The sequence below is a fragment of the Typopeltis vanoorti genome, chromosome 13 (assembly GCF_054136105.1).
Source record: "Typopeltis vanoorti isolate ZY-2024b chromosome 13, IOZ_Tvanoo_1.0, whole genome shotgun sequence".
In the NCBI taxonomy this organism is placed as follows: domain Eukaryota; kingdom Metazoa; phylum Arthropoda; class Arachnida; order Uropygi; family Thelyphonidae; genus Typopeltis; species Typopeltis vanoorti.
The window spans coordinates 4,525,992-4,543,703 of record NC_143561.1 but is presented as its reverse complement, the minus strand read 5'-3'; the positions used below and the strand labels follow the sequence as shown (position 1 = coordinate 4,543,703).

Genomic DNA, 17,712 nt, shown 5'->3' with positions numbered 1-17,712 from the left:
CTCTAAGATATTCTTATTAAAGAAGTATATACAGTTAATTTCCAAAGGGCTATTTACAAAAATATCTAATACTAAATATACAGAGACAAACAAGGTTATTTTTTACAACATTCTTATGGGACTTGACCTAAGTAAAAAAATCTATGTAATGTGCTTTGGAATATTTAAGCTACAATTGAGTTTTTACAATATTGATAAGAACAATAGTCTAAAAGTCCAGGTAGTCCAGTGAAAACCATCTGTGACAAAATGAAACTAGTTTATTTATTTAAAAACACAAAAATACAAATTTATTAAGTATATCTTTATAGAGTTCATAATTAAAAGGACTCATAATAATAATAATAATAGATTTCTACAGATGTGTCTCATCTTTTTTTGATATTAAATCGGATTTAATTGAGTGTGGCTGGCAAAGGTTAGGTAAAACAAGAAAGTGTTTTGAGTGTATTTTAAATAGAAATGGACAGAAGAGTGACGTTTTCATTCCTTATTATATCCATTTTGAAGTAATTAGAAATGGAATAATTAAATACACTAGTAATGCGATAAACAGTACATCAGTTTAAAATGTTAAGAAGCATGTGGTTACTAAGAGGCAGCAACACAGAATTCATTGGAAAGCTATGCAGCTGGCAATGCCTCTTACATAGAAAAATTTCTGAAAAAAGAAGCACCATTTTTGCTTTGTCTTCTGCTGCAGGCAGAAGTGGTGTTGCTGTCATTAGGATATCTGGTCCAAGGACTAGTGAAGTTCTGAGTAAAATAGCAAGACTGAAAACCTTCCCAGAGCCCAGGAAAGCAGTATTAAAAAAATTAGTCGATCCCGTAACTCAACAGCAACTTGATAGAGCGCTTGTATTATGGTTTCCAGGTGTGTAGATTGTGCAGATAATTTCAGATATAGACGTTCACATCATTGAGGAATAGTTCATTAAATTTATATTATTATTATATGACACCTCCAGGGAGTCCAAAGACTCATTGAGGGAGAGTGTGCCAACAGCATCGAACGATTGAACTCCTTCCAACTACTAACAGCTTAAGTTCAAACTTGCTTAACTTTTTGTGTGAGCCATTAGTAGCAGAGGCTCTACCAATCGACTTTCCTTTAAAATTAATCTAATATTGGTAATTAGTTTATTAACAAATGTTTGAAAGTGTTACATTAACATTTAAGGTAGTTCTTCACACCACTTTCCAAATTTTCCATTGTTACTTTAGATATATACCGTATTTAAGAAGTGATTGATTTGGTAGATAGAGCTTTCACCAGACACATTCACTAGCTTTGACACATGCAACATTTAATAGCAACAAACACTACCACACAACTAGCAATGTTATTTGCATGTGGCATTTTCCAATAGTCAAAGCATTCAAGAACAATTTTTCAGAATATAAAGTTGTACTCACCTAGGATGTATGAGGTACAGGAGTAAACAAAAAATTGTAGTAGTATGTACCGCAGCATAGTCATATCAAAATAAATTGATCGCTAGCTGTTTCATCTGGTTTTAATAGGAATAACAACACAGAAGACCCCTTTTCAAACATTTTTAATGATAATTTATAGGTTTACAATCATTTGTTGGTGTAAGTTGCAAAAATACAAAAAATGTTTGCAAAAAAAGCAAAAATACTTTTACAGATATTTAAAGGAATGTAATAAAAATACTTATTACATTCCTTTAAAGACTATGAAGTTTATATACCTTAAAGCTTTCACAATCAAGAGATAAAAGATAAAAAGGGTGCTTAAGGGTCAAAGCTGTATAACTGAGAGGAGACCTCCACATAGCCTTTAAAGGAATGCAGAGAACTGACCAGGGCTTCTGACCTAATGTCCAATACTCACCTTCTCGTGGTGCACCCTGTTGGGTATCTACTTGGATACTGAACGAATGAGGATGGGCTGGCAATTTAGGATTTAGCCGACCAAATTGTATTCTTATTGGTTAAACCAAAATAAAAAATGATGGTACAACAACAAAATTTCATGCCGGCTGGGACGTCGCCTGGTTAAACAATGCCCCTGTTGTTTCGCCAGGGAACCAGGGCGAACAGCGAAAAGTCAGCTACTGGAACAAATCTGAAAACAAACTCCAACTCGACATCACCAGAGTTAAAGATCGGTACTATCAACGTAAGAAGCCTGAATGGCAAAGAAATGGAGCTAGCTGAGGAATTAGATAAGTACCAGATCGACAAAATAGGAGTGACTGAAACAAAAAAGACCAAAACTGGTGAGATCTTTCTAAGCAATAAATACAAAATGTTATATTTAGGCAATGACAATCAAAGAAAAGAAGGAGAAGCCATAGTATTCAACACAAAATATGAGGCTAATCTTCTTGAATGGCAGTCAGTCTCAAGTAGAGTAATGTGGGCAAATATGAGAATGGGTAACTGGACAATGAGACTTATTTGTGCCTATGGTCCCACAGAAGGTTCTACTAAGGTAGAAGTGGAGGAATTTTTTGAGGCTTTAGAAAAAGCAACTGACACAATCAAAAAGGAAAAGTTGGTCCTTGTTGGGGATCTAAATAGCAGAGTAGGAAATGATTGTGAGACATACAAAAATATTTTGGGAAAATTTGGAGAAAAGAGCAAAGCTAATAATAATGGCAAATATCTGTTGGATTTCTGCTCAGGACATGGACTGGTTATTACTAACACCATGTTCCAACATGTTCTCTGCCAGGTTGGCAGCAAAACGACCCAGAGGGAGACCAAGATATAGGTGGATTGATACGGTACAAAGTGCTTTAGACGATAGAAATATAAGATCTGATAATGTTGGAGTGTTGACAAGTAACAGACTGATTTGGAGGAAAATTGTAGATAGGAAATTAATAATGAAGTAATTTTTTTTCATGTAGTACTATCATATCCTGTACATCCCTTGAGGGTACATGGCAGGAATTTGATGATGATGATAAAATTATCAAGTTATTCTGAAGCATTATGAATTTTGCTATTTTATTATTATGCCGCTAATATTTCTTCAAATGCTGCACTTTTTACAACAAAACTGGCTAAGTTATAGTGTGATTTTCTTTCTTGACTACTTGTATAATAACTATAACACTTTTTTTGAAGGTTAGTCAAGTGAGTTTTAATTTATCGTCCTTCATGTTTCACCGATTTTTGCTATCTGCATCTTCAGGGAATACAATTGGTAAGCTATATGAAGGTAACAACAGTTCTAATTCATACAAAATTAGTAATGTGCAAGACCTAATAAAGCTGACAAAGGCAACAATACTGTTATCTTAAATACAAAAGATTATGAAGAAAAAATTAAAAATCTATTATCAGACATGTCTGTCTATAAAGTTCTCAGTACAGATCCTACGCAAAAAACCATAACGACACAAATGAACTATTACATGGAATGACTAACTGGCCTATAGACTTAACAAGAAAGCTAAAATCCATGCACCCGTTGACTTCAAGATTGTATGGCGTTCCTAAAATACATAAAGAAGGTATACCTTTACGTCCAATAGTTGATGGAATCTATTCTCCTACTTACCAACTGTCTAAAAAAAAAAAAAGGTCTCGCACAATTCTAATTTTGTGTGAAGTAAAACTGTCAGTTAAAAACCTAGTCTGTTACCTTCATATAGCTTATCAATTGTATTCCCTGAAGATGCCGATAGCAAAAATCGGTGAAACATGTAGGACGATAAATTAAAACTCACTTGACTAACTTTCAAAAAAAGTGTTATTGCTAAGTTATGTGGAATATATCTGTTCGCAAATATACTCAAAATCTCTTTGACCTAAAAAAACGGCAGAATGCTGATGAAACTTCAACAGCATTCTATCTATTAAAATGCAATTACCCCCCCCCCCCCCACTGTTGACGGATTATTGTAGTTATGTGCACTGTATTTGATTGACCTTTTTTGCACAATTTACTTATTGTGTGTCTTCCCAAATAAAAACGAATTTCACATGTGCGAAAATAAATAATCAAAATGTTTGTTTGCATTGGAAATATTATGTCAAATATTTATATATTTTAAATAACATTTATTGAAATAAATATCACATTTTGCTTCCTTTCCTTGCAAAATATTATATGGGATGCCCATTTCAATTTTAGGAACGATTTTTTTTTTAATGTATTTATTTATTTTTATGAACAACAAATGATGTTAAACTGTATTACTCAGGGTTTCTGATTGTGAGTCTTTTTAATTTATATCCAATGGTATTTTATCAGTGATTCTATGCCTTTGTCTTTTGCTTAAAACTGCAACAGTACAATTACTTTGGAAAAATAATGAATTCAAACAAAAAAGAAAGTGTGCACATGTTATCTAGCAGTTTTTGTGTATGTGTGGTGATAATTTTGGGAGGGGGGGGGGGTTAGCCATTAAAGGCAAATTAATTCTCTTATGAAACTTCTGGAAATAAAATTTCATTTTGACGCATGCACCTACACATGTTTCAAAAGATAAACTGTAGGGAAAATATCGCTACTTCAAAACTGCCGCATAATATCGAAATTAGCCGAAAATATGTACATAACAGTTGACTTCATAACTGCCGTTTATTTTGATTTGTAGTGAGTGATTAGGGGGGAACCAAGAAAGTTGAAATGCAAAAACCAACAGATTACGTTATAAAAATTATGCATTACATGATATGATTCAAGATTTACGTATGATAACTAGCCTTCGAACTAAGATTATGAATAAAATAGGAAACTTAATTTGGAATAGATGGAGGCTGTATTCATTTTTATATTCAGATTTTCATGAATTTATAAAATAATTGTTTGACAAAAATAATTATCTTCAATCAAGTTCTTGGAGAATTTTAAAATGTATTGGCGATTAAAATAATTAACAAAAAAATTGATAGTGACATTGATCTTCCAAAGTGATACAATATGAAGTGAAGAAAGTATGAAAGGATATCTTATTTTACACTGGCATTAAAAACTATATACGATAAAAACAAGCAGCAAAATGAATATAACTCATAGGTATTTAGTCTGATATAACTTAGATTCCAGTTACCGAGCAAACGGCAAGCAACTGCATTTCTTGCTGTAGGCCACAGCACGTAGTTACTATGTATGCCAGGTAATGTAGTTAAGTGTTCTTTTCAGCGTGAAGGATTATCACACCTTCTAATGGACACGACAGTCAAATTAAGTCTTATCCATGTTCTTTCAGCAGTTGGACAGAATATTATCCAGGTTTACTGGACGTGTATATACATCCAGCAAAGAAATGGTATGCTTACATACATGAATTTTATGGAATACAGAGTTCCTGTTAGTTTTATATTCTAAGGAAAGAACAATGTATTTCAAATGGAAGTGGGAAGCCTCACAAATTTTTCAGTGGCCTCTACTTTTTATATTTTGAATTTAATATTTAAAAATAAGTATTTTATTTTGCAACTATAGCTATGCTTTTTTTTTATTGTTCTTTGTGAGGAGTAAGGTTTTAAAATGAGGCCCCCATCTTGCGCCTCATGCGCCTAATGGTAAATGCAGCCCTGCCCTTATTAACATCTAACCCAAGCAACACTTGATTCACCTTTAATTTTCCTAATCCTTGTCTCTCTTCTATATGTTACATGTCATTATTCACACCACTATGATATACACTGATGAAGTGTTCATTAAATAATTCCACTATATCATTTTCTGTAGTTATTCTGCTACCATAACTATTTATCGGTGTCAACTTACCATAATTATTTTTCTTCCTGCTTGCCACATAACAGAAAAATTCCCTTGGATTAGCTTTAACCTAACTGAACAATCTCCTCTTCTACTTTTTCTTTTTTAACCATGCTTGTCACTTTTCCATCCTACAGTTTATATTCTTTATGCATCTGTTCACTACAAACTGTACTGAGCAGATACATGAACAGATACAGATGCTTGTATCCCCCCCCCTCCATAACTTCTTTTGTAACAATGCTTGCTGTTTGCTTGATTTCACTGTTCATTCATTTCACTTCTGCTCTTTTTATCCACTTAACTCTTGGTATGCCGTTATTCATTGCTTGTGTTAGATACTGCCTTATCATTCCCATGCACTGTCAGCATCTTTTCTGAACAATTCATCAACCCAGTGTATTGATGCTAGTTGACTACAGAGCTTCTCATAATCATCCACCTTATAGTTCCACATGTAGATCTTCTTGGTAACAGCTTTGTCCTGTTTGATCACCTTCCAAACCTTGTGATCACTCTCACCAACAGGTGGCAGTGTTAATACCTCATTCACAGCCATATCCTGTGAGGTTATCACCAAATCCAACACTGATAAACCTTCTTGTTCACTACTTCACTGTTTTTGTTTGTTAGCATTTCTTTTCTTCTGCATTTTTGGTGCCTTTTACACCTGTATTTAATATTAAATTATTACAAGAAATGACTTCTGTGTAATACTATAAAACTAATTTTCTAAGGAATAAACGCAATTAAACAGATAATAATAATATTATCAAGACCCTGGAATGTCATCTATCAGGATAGATTATGGAAATGTAATTACAGTCTAGTAGATAAAAGAAGGGCAGGATATGATTGCAGCATATAAATTATTGAGGTGTACTTATTAGGAGAAGGGTAGGATATGATTGCCACTTACAAATTTTTGAGGTGCACAGTAATACCCCGATTAACACTTAGGATGCATTCTTAAAAGACAAAATGCTAAATGAAACAATGTTAAACGGGGTCATTTTAACACGTAGTAAATAGGGGAACACATGACCAAGAATAAACAAGTTTTACTTTAATTTTAAATTATTTTTATATTAACTTGCAAAATATACATAACACATATACATATATACACAGAAATACATGTACAAAGTTTATTTTTGTGCTGTCGAAGGTTCTGGCTCTTCTGAAATTCTTAATTTTTTAGTGAAAGTCATCTAGTGTCATTTGTTGTTTTCTTCTCGCTGCTTCTCCAGTGATTCGAATGTTGTAGAGGTTGCTTCTTTTTTTTTAAATCTATTTAACCAACCTCTGCTAGCTGTAAAGTTTTTGCAGCTAGCAGAGGTTGGTTAAATAGGTTGGTTAAATCCTCTCTTTGTTTTTGAATATGATTAAAAATACTTCTGGCCTTTTCCATGATTATTGCCTGACTTAATGGCATGTTGTGTTTGGTTTCGTCATCAATCCAGATGGAAAGACATTTCTCCATTTCCTCTAAAGCATTGCTTCTGGATTGGGTTACCTTTGTTGCAGAAGATGTTGTGTTTGTGTTGCTGAACACTTAATTTTGTCCTTGTTTTTTAAAATCGTTTGTATAGTAGAAGTAGACAAATTAAGTGTTTGTTTTAATTTGTCTACTTCTACTATACAAAAAAAAAAAATTAAGAAACACAAGAATGAGGAGTGTTACTTAAGATGACCTCCCAAAATTGTGAGTTTAAGACAGTTGTTCTGTTGACATTCAGTCTGTGGATATGGGTTTCACAACTTTTTGTGTATAATTTGGGTGTCGTGACGAAAAGTAGCAGTGTGTAAAGAAAGCTCCTATTTCAGATAAGTATTCCTTCGATTAAGTAAATAAATTATGGATATTTAAAGCAGACTGAAGGAGGGTATATGTGAAGTGTGAGCTGAATGAGGGCTTGATGAGTGGCAACATATTGGTAACTGAAAGTGTTAGTAACAAGAATGCCACAAGGAGGATGAGTGCTCATCTGATAGAAAAGAGAGATGGTGTAAAAGAGCAGTGAAACAATGGGAAAAAAGTTTTGAAAAAGTGAATGAGCAATCTAATAAACTTAACAGTCGATGGTAAGAAAGATGAAAATGATATGAATGTAGCGGAAGTAGAAAAACAGAGTGCAATTAAAAGGTAAGGTGGTGAGCAGCATTGACTGCAAAAAAGTGTGTATGGCTGCCGACAAAATTGAGAGAGTGAATGAGAAGGAAAATGTGACACAAGATTTGAAAGTTAAGTTGGTTAACACGAGGCAAGAGATGAAATGGATGCAGAGAGAAGTTAAGAGAATTTGAGATATGTACGAAAGAGTGAAAATGAATAATATCGGTATGAAAGAAGTAACAAAAGTGAGTGGTGTTAGATGGGGGATTCAATTATTAGAGGTGTGGTGGATGAGAGGATGCAGAAGGTTTGCTCTCCTGGAGGTAGAATGAATACAGTGATTGAGGCATTGGATTTCAGAAGTAAGTGAGCAAAAGAGTTGGCAGTGGTAACAGGAACAAATGACTTGACAGGAAACAAAGCAAATGTCCGAATGGATATCAGGAGGTTGTTGAGATGGATAAAAGATAATAGTGTGATAGGAAAGGTAGTCAGTATGTTGTCCAGGTATGACAGTGATGAAATGAGGAAGAGAGCGAAGATTGTGAATAATATGTTAGCAGAAATGCTAACATATCATTCACATGTGTTAATGTGTGAGGAGAAAGGAGTGCAGTTTGTTAATGCGTGGAATGAGTTTGAAGGATGAATTGAACTGTATAAGAGTGATGGACTGCATTTGAATGATAGGGGGAACTGCTGCTGGAAGGTAGAGAAATGAGTGCAGATAATGAATTTGATCAAGTAAGAAATGATGTGAAAGAGTAGGAGAGTATGAATGAAGAAGTGAGTAGCATAAGTACAGAGAATGAGAAAACAAGTGTGCAAGATAAACAGGGAAACAGATGTTCAGGGTGGACAGGGAACACAGCATGAGAAAGGATGTGAATGGGTGTGTGGACAAGAAGAGAAGGGGATAACCAGGGATCGAGTTAAGAATGGAGAAGTCGCATCTAATAAGTGGTATAAGTGGAACTTGCTATAGATCCAGAAATGAGCTGCTATGTTTGTATACAAATGTTAGAAGTGCAAGAAACAAGGCAAATGATTCCATTAATTGAGTCTGTTCACCTAAGAATTGCTCGCATAAGTGAGACATGGTTGGATGAGGATGACATCCTGACAGAAATAGAGATGGAAGGGTATAATTTGTTTCGTGAAGATAGAAAGGGAGGGGGAGTACTATTGATGATAGAGAAAGAGTTATGTCCATACAAGGTAGAGATGCAAGAGGGAAATAGCACCAGTGGTTTTGAGGCGGTATGGTGTGAGATAGAGGTGAACAGAATGAAATACTTAGATGGATATTGTTATACAGGGTGTTCGGGATAAATTTGACATATTTATAATTAATTATATTTTTCCGTAAGTTACATGTATTAACACACACTTCTCTTCATTTAAAAGTTTGGACCCTTCTTCATTCATATACAAGATGTCAGAAAGGATGGATAGCTGGAACCCACCTGAATCATGGAAGAGAATAACTTGTATCATGATGATTCGTGCCCGCCATCAAAATAAGGATATTACGACTGCTGCCAAATGCTCCCTGAATACAGTAAAAACAATCAGGCATGAACTAGAGACTTGCAATGGTGACTACGAGGATGTAGCAAGAAGAAAGATCCCTAGCAGACGATCTGATTGCGTTCGTACAGCAGAATTCCTCGCAAATCTGCAGGAACAGGTGTTGAAGAACCCTGGCATTGGAATTCGGGCTTTGTTCGTGGAGTTGCTAACTGTAGTCAAGCCCTGGATAACAAGGGTAGCCAATGGTAGGCCGTATGTATGGCAGCAGGATTCGGCCCCTTGCCACACCTCTGGGAAAAGTCAAAAATGGTTGTCTGAAAATTTCTACGACTTCACCAGTCCAAATGTTTGGCCTCCAAACTCCCCAGACCTTAACCCCATGGATTATTTTGTATGGGGCGCAGTTGAAAAAGACACCAATCGCACTTCCAGTAATACAAAAGCCCAGTTAATGGATAAAATTAAAACAGTTTTTGCGGCCCTTCCCAAGGAGACTGTAGCATCAGCTTGTTCGAGGTTCCGAAGCAGAATTGAAGCTGTGATCGATGCTAATGGTGGTTATTTTGAGTAAATCTTGTTGATAGTATTGTAATTAACTCTGCCTGTAATGTTTTTTTGTCAATTCATTAAATTTAATAGATACAAAGAAGATTTTCTTTTTCCTTACGAAACTGTCAAATTTATCCCGAACACCCTGTAGACCTGGTTATGTGGATGGTAGTGACCATGAAATGTATAATCAAATTAGTCAAACAAATAAGAAAAGGGTGATTGTTATGGGCAATTTAAATTATTATTATTGTTATTTGACACCTCCAGGGAGTCCAAAGACTCATTGAGGGAGAGTGTGCCAACAGCATTGAACGATTAGCCCCCTTCCAACTACTAACCACACTCAAACTTACTTAACTGAGCCATTAGTAGCAGAGGCTGTACCAATCAACCAACCTTTGCTGGCAATTATGGCAATATAGATTGGGATGATAAGATAGCAACTGGAAGTAAAGAAAATGAGCGAGTTTTTGAGGGACAACAACCTCAAGGCAGTATGTAACAGAGGGCACATGAGGATTGAGGGTGCTGGATTTGATCATCTCATCAGAAGATGTCATTATAAATTAGGTGTCAAATCACCCTCCAGTTGGTGAGAGTGACCATGAAGTGATTACTCGGGTGGTTGATAGCAGTGTAAGAACCTCTGTGAGAAAAGGGTATATGTGGAGCTCAGGAGACAGCTTGCAGGTGTAGCATGGAATGAAGTGTAAACGGGGAGGGGGTCTATTTCTTTATTAATATTTATATATCTTATCTTACTATATTTTTCCTTTTTTTTATTTATATGTCCCCTTCTTTATATCTCTATTTATTTATATAGCCTATTATTTTCCTTATCTCTATTTATCTCTCTAATATCTCTTTAAGCTACACTGCCTTCTGCACTTGCCTTCTTATTCTTTGAACACCAGAAAATTTATTTGAAAAGCCGCGCCACTGATGTCCATTTTCTAGTAACAAGAAGTGTTAAGTGCATCCAGTAGTTTTCCCATTACATTCAAATTATCCCTGATTAATTAATATCTGCAGTCGTGGTCTACTATCCTTTACTATCCTTTCTACTGGGTTCCCACTAATAGCTTCTAATATTTTTTTTCAGAACAGTGCATCAAAAAATTAAGTATCAGGCGACACTCTGACATTTAAACAACACATTTATTTTACATAAAACAATTTACCCTCTTATTGCAATAAAGAAAAATTTGCTTGGTTCAGCTCTACAGAAAACAATTAGCTTAAAATGCCCTTTCAATTCATGAAAATTATGTCACATAAATAACCACTCTCTTCCAAATACAAGTTATTACTACCCTAAGCAATGGTACCTATTAATAAACTGTTACTTCTTAACTGTTATGCACATAAAAAAATATCATTACATGCAAAAGCTCTTTCCTTCTGATACTAGATAATTCTATAGGCAAAATGCACCATTGACAAACAGTTACTCTCTGACTGTTACACATATAAATTTCTATTAATTATTAAACATCTAATTTTCAACCATTAACTCTGCTCAATTTCATCAGCCTCAACTTAACAGTCCACTAATAAAGTTCTCCTATAATTCAAGAAAATTGAACAAACGGATCAACTCACTTTATGGCTGCTACCCACTGTGTACTTGGCTTTGAACTGGAGTCCTGATCCTTTTCTCCCGCATCAGGTTTTCTCCCCCTGCTTATACCGGCATTAGACTTATTGACGATTTTCTGAGACAGTGTCCTCCCAGTGCACAGGCAAAGATTCTCGGCTTGAGGAGTATTTGCATGCGCGTTGAATGTAACGGAGGAATTCTTTCTCGCTTGAAAATTCCTTCTCCTTGGACAATATCTCCCGGCAAAGAGTTGTTATCAGGTCTATGCATTGATTGGCTCCTATCATCTTTTCTTTCAGGCCTATGGCATGACTTCTCCTGAAGTCGCGTCCTCAATGGCTTACATCTGACAGACAACCGCTGGCGACTTCTCGATAACAACCTCTGGAAACCCGACGAGGAACTCCTGGAACCGATACTCGATCTTCTGGCCAACACCTATTATTCACCTTCTTTCATATCCCTGCACGAAGATATGGGACCCCGAACATTTCGGTGCGGTCCCTTGTTCTTCCACTGACGCTGACCCTTTCTTTGTTCTTCTCGTGTACTCCTTTAATCCTATTTGTTTTGGACAGCAGACATTCGTCTGAAGTTTGTCGGTCCGTTTAACACTGACCTTGAGTATTTACAGGTGGACTTCACAAACAGATTTTATGTCTTTATTATTATTAATAACCCAAGACCTCACGGAGTCAAAGACTCGTCTGGGAGGAAGAGCTAACATATACGGTTTACTTGTGGCAAGGTATTGCCTTAGTTCAATACATTCTAGAATTTTCCCTCTTTGGGCAGTGAGTATAGACAATGCCCATAGGGATTATTTACATTAACAAACTTTTTAACTATACATAGAGGTTACAATCTTACTGGGCTTGACTTCTGTAAAAATTGATGTAAGGCTTTCTGGCATTATTAAGCTACATCAAATTTTTACAGAGGAATTAGCTGAAAAGATCAATACAGCTGTACATGGACTACTATGCACAGATTTGGTCACTTGGTTTTTAAAAAGATGAAGAGACTTTAGAAAGAGTCCAGGGATGACTGACTAAGTTAGTTTCTGATCTCTGGAATGTCAAATATGAGAAAAGGTTGAGAAGATGCAACTTGCAGAGTCTGTGGACAGGAGGAGGAGGAGTGATATAATGGAGACCTACAAGTTAGTAAGGGGTTGTTATAGGATCAGTATTGAAAAGGTTTTACAGAAAATGGTGGGAGATCAGGGGAGAATAAGAGTTCATCCCTGGAAGCTGTATAAGGAGGATGTGAACAAAGGAGTGAAAAGCAGGTTTTTTTGCATGCAGAGTTGTGAATGATTGGAATGCCTTGTCTGAGATGTCTGCAGAGAATTTGAGTGTGTTTAAAGCACAGTACGATGAGCTGTGCGTATGACAAAAAGGACCTCCTAGATGAGACTCCATGGGGGTCTTAGGGTAATAATGATAAACAATCTTTCAAGAAAAAATAATTTCTGTGTAAGACTAGTTTTATTCTAGCGAATTCTATGCCTAGTGGATAAGGCGTGATTTCATAAATGAAACTTACCTGACTCATGAAGTAAAATATAATTTTGATATTCTTCCATATGAACCTGTGCTGAATGACCAATCTGCCCATAATAAAGGCTCCAAGCATGGAATTTTATAATCTTTATCCTTATTCACTAGGCATAGAATTCACTGGAATAAAACTAGTCTTAGACAGAAGTCATTTTTTCCTTGAAAGATTATACAAAGAAAGTTGTGCCCATATTCACAACTCAACAGGAATGACTGTCTTAAAACTTTCACAATTTTCCTAGGTCAACCTATGTAACATTCCACATTCCTGCATTCTTGAATTAATAATTATTTACTCTTAGCTTTATCTACTTAGAATTCAATCTTCCTGCAATTAATAGCATATATTATCACAAATACTTACATTTTAAGAGTTGTTTTATTTATCTCTTGTCATCTGTGTGCATTGAAATGCTAGGAAACCTAGCCAAAAATTCTGCAATTAATATCATTTTTTCTTATGCAAGTGTCATTCCATTACTAATTTTCATTATTATACCATTTCCTTACTGTCTCATTAATAAGTGCAGTAAGACTCCATTTAACGCTGATTCTATATAACATGTTTTTTTCCCGAACCCTAAAAAAAAAAAGCACTATGTATTCCATAATTCGATATAACACGGTTCTACTCGAAGCCTAAAAAAGTGCTAAATTTATGCTGATTCAATTTATCGCTGTATTTCCCTCGATTCATATATAATACGATTATTCCCAAATCCGAACCAATCAACGAAAGATCGTAGCACTGTAATTCCTCCAAACCCTAAATCTGTATTTGTCCTGTGCATTTGTTTTCCCCATACATTGTGTAGTTATTCATTGGCAGTGAAACAGTGTCCATGCTATCAACATGATTTGGAGTGCTGTGTTTTTATGCACTGTAATCATCGATGTTATTGAACCAAGGAAATCAACAAAAATTCTATTTGTTCATTAAAAATTAATCATTACTATCATTTTTAAAATTATTCAAAATGAGTGGGTGTAAAGATGATAAAACAAAATTGACATGAAAAAGCATATCGCTTGTCATTAAAAAATTATTTTTTTTATTATATTTTATTTTTTATCTGTGTAGTTAAGTGTATGCTTTTTTCGATGTGTATGATAATGGAGGCATTGAGAAAAGACACTAAACATGACTGTAGATGGAGAGCATACATAGTCTCCTCTGTGCTTTGGTATAATTCCTGTTAGTTCATTTTGTTTGGTTATCATCAATAGCATTGCAGTTGCTGCTGCCAAAGCAAACTGTTTTTTTTTTTTCCCTCTTGTAATCTGAAGCATTTTCGTGTGGAAATGAAGCAGCTGTGTAAAAGTTACATTTATGGATTCTTGTATGCCATATATATACTGCCTTTTCATTATAGTAACAGCTCAAGTGCAGTTATCAGGACACAAGAATTTGTTCATATATTTTCATCCCATTCCATGGTGAAAAGGCAGCACAGAACACCTTTTATATACATTTTCGCAGGTAATTTTTTATAAACAAAAATATTCTGGTGTCATTTCTCATTATTATTATTATTAATATTAATACACCCTCCCTGGAGTCAGCAGACTCATTGTGGGAGATTTATTTTTGACAACATATTTATCATACTCAGTCTTAAAATCCTTAACACTTCCTACGTTAACAACATATTCTGGTAATGCGTTCCATTCGGTCACAGTTCTCCATGTAAAAAAATTTACTCCTCACACCCTTCTTCACCATACTGTTACATAACTTCCAAGGGTGGCCTCTGGTTCTTCCCCTCTCACTTCTGCTCTTTTTATAATCCCCTCATTAACATAAATTTCACAGAAAATGCTCATTATTGTAATTTGTCCTCTAATACTTCAGTATTGAAAGTTATAATTTCTCATTGTTCTTCTTTTTTTATTAATATAATTTTTGCACCAACCAACTGGCCATGGTGAATGAAATACACCAACTATCTTAAACTTCCCATGTTATTTCAATGTTTTGTCAATGCCACTTCAATTTCATTGGTACTCTACATCAGTGTTTTGCATGGTGGAAAAATCCATCATGTCCAGTAGAGTTGGTTAATGCAGTTATGTCTAATTATGCATTTATTTTATTTTATCTATTTTTAGGATTTGGACCATTTCGTACTTATTCCGTAAATTCAAGTTGGATTGCAGTACAGGAATTAGCCAAGATAGGCATAAAAAATGTGAAACTTGTTATTGAGGAGATTCCTGTTGAATATGAGAGTGTAACAAGAACAGTTCCCGAACTGTGGGAAAAATACAAACCAAAGGTTCATATTTGAAGTAATTACAACCATTCATTAATTAAACAAAATATTTTCATTTATATACACTGCAAAAGCAACTTTGAAATTAGTTTACTATGGTTTAACATATAAATGCTATGTATGTATGTTTGTGTGTGAGATATGTTTCATGCTATCACATAAAAAAAACTTGTTGCTATAACAGTTTTGAGATCTTAATACAGTAAGAAAAAATTCAGTAAGAAAATTCAGTATATCATCAAGAAAGATATGGACAAGATACCTCAGAGATGTGTTGCTGAAGAAGAATGTTGAGATTCTCCTGAATGGACAGAGGGTCTAATGAAAGTATGATACGTCCTTTGCATAAGGGTGGCTCTAAAACTGTGGTAGTTAATTACAGGCCAATCACCATCTCGGGAGTGGTGATAAAAGTTTTGGAAAAGTTGGTTAAAGACAAAATTCAAGAATGGGTGGATCAGGATATGATACTCTATAGGGGCCAACATGTTTTGTTAAAGGTCAATCCTGCCTTAGCAATTTATTAACATTTTATAATAGAATGACATCTGAGTTGGACAAAGGAAATGGCTACACAGTGGTACTTCTGGATTTTGCCAAGGCTTTTGACAGGATACCCCATGGAATACTGGTTGTTAAATTGTAGCAGATGGGAATGGATACTAAACTGGTGATATGGATAGGACAATGGCTCAGGGAGATCCTGCCTTAGCAATTTATTAACATTTTATAATAGAATGACATCTGAGTTGGACAAAGGAAATGGCTACACAGTGGTACTTCTGGATTTTGCCAAGGCTTTTGACAGGATACCCCATGGAATACTGGTTGTTAAATTGTAGCAGATGGGAATGGATACTAAACTGGTGATATGGATAGGACAATGGCTCAGGGAGAGATACCAGAGGGTGGTGTATGGAGGAGCAGAGTCGAGGATGAGACAGGTGACCAGTGGTGTGCTTCAGGGCTCCGTGCTTGGGCCATTGTTGTTTAATTTGTACATGAATGATATAGGAAATGGCTTAAAGGAAGATATTCAGTTGTTTGCTGATGATGCAAAGTTGGGTAGCGCAATAAAAAATCAAGCTGATGGTTTGCAGGATGATTTAAATAAGCTGGCAAAATGGGCAAATGGTAATGGATGTCAGTTCAGTGTGGAAAATTGTGCATTTTGGAATTAAAAGATTACCAGCTGTATACTACATTGATGGAACTGTACTCCAAGAGATTGATGAGGCTAGGGACTTTGGGGTGTTGGTGGATAGGGAGATGAAGTTCAGGGGACACATTGCCAAGGTTTCCAAGATTGCACATAGGATTACTTGGTTATTGAGGAGAACACACTAACATCCAGAGATAAAGAGGTTATTATTCCCCTTTATAAAGCGTTGATACTTCCACATTTGGATTACTGTGCTTAGGTCTGGTCACCTGGATTCCTTGGAGATGAGGAGCTTGTGGAGAGGGTTCAGAGGAGAGTGATGTAAAAAATGCTCCATACATTGATAGATTGAGAGCTTGTGGATTGAAGGGTTGGTTGATATGCAGAGAAGAGGGGATATGATAGAAACATTTAAATTCCTAAAAGGTTTTTATAAGATTGATGGAGGGGAAATGTTTCAGCTGTGTGACAGTGATGGAAGAACAAGAGGTCATCCCTGGAAATTAAGGAAAAGTGTAGTTAACAAGGGTTGAGAACGAGGTTTTTCATCTAGAGGGTGGTAAATGAGTGGAATGCATTGCCTGACTCAGTTGTGAGCTCTGTGTCTGTAAATGAATTCAAGAAGAGATATATGATAGATATTGTTTTGATAGTTTGGGTCTTCTGCGATGAGTCTACTGACTCCATGGAGATACCCGTAATAATAACTAAAAATCAAGAGGTGGCTATGTGCCGTTGTAAATGAAAGAATTCTGAAAAATTTTGGTCATATTTCAAGACGTTAAAATGACAACCTGGAAAAACTTATCATCCTGGGAAAAGTGGAAGGACAAAGAAAAAGAAGATGCCCAAGACTAAGATGATTGGACCAGATTAAAAAGATCACTGGACTTATTTGGAGTTGGCCACTGCTGCAACAAAAGACAGAGATGGAGAGAGAGACATTGTGGCTAGGGTCATGAGCCCTTAGACATGAGTAGACTGATCAAGAAGATAGACATGAAAGAGGGAGATAGTAGTAGTGGTTTTGAGGCAGTGAGATGGAGGTGAAGATGAATAATGGTAATTAGTTGCAGGAAGAGTATAAAAGACTGACTTTCATTCAAGGCTTCAGTAATTCAACTCGCTTTCCATATGAAATTAACAGTGTGAGCCATTGAATAGACTACTAAACCATAGCAACAATTTTATAAATTCTCCTTCT

At 35.5% G+C, this 17,712-nt stretch overlaps 1 protein-coding gene across 1 annotated transcript in view; it reads left to right on the top strand.

The window, feature by feature from the left end:
• The window catches only part of LOC150099897 (pyroglutamyl-peptidase 1), a 105,475-nt gene that overhangs the window by 45,384 nt on the left and 42,379 nt on the right, over positions 1-17,712 (top strand). The window contains exon 3 of the mRNA XM_090403305.1: positions 15,183-15,349. Coding sequence (XP_090259431.1) covers positions 15,183-15,349 — 167 coding nt within the window. The remainder of the gene's footprint in view (positions 1-15,182; positions 15,350-17,712) is intronic.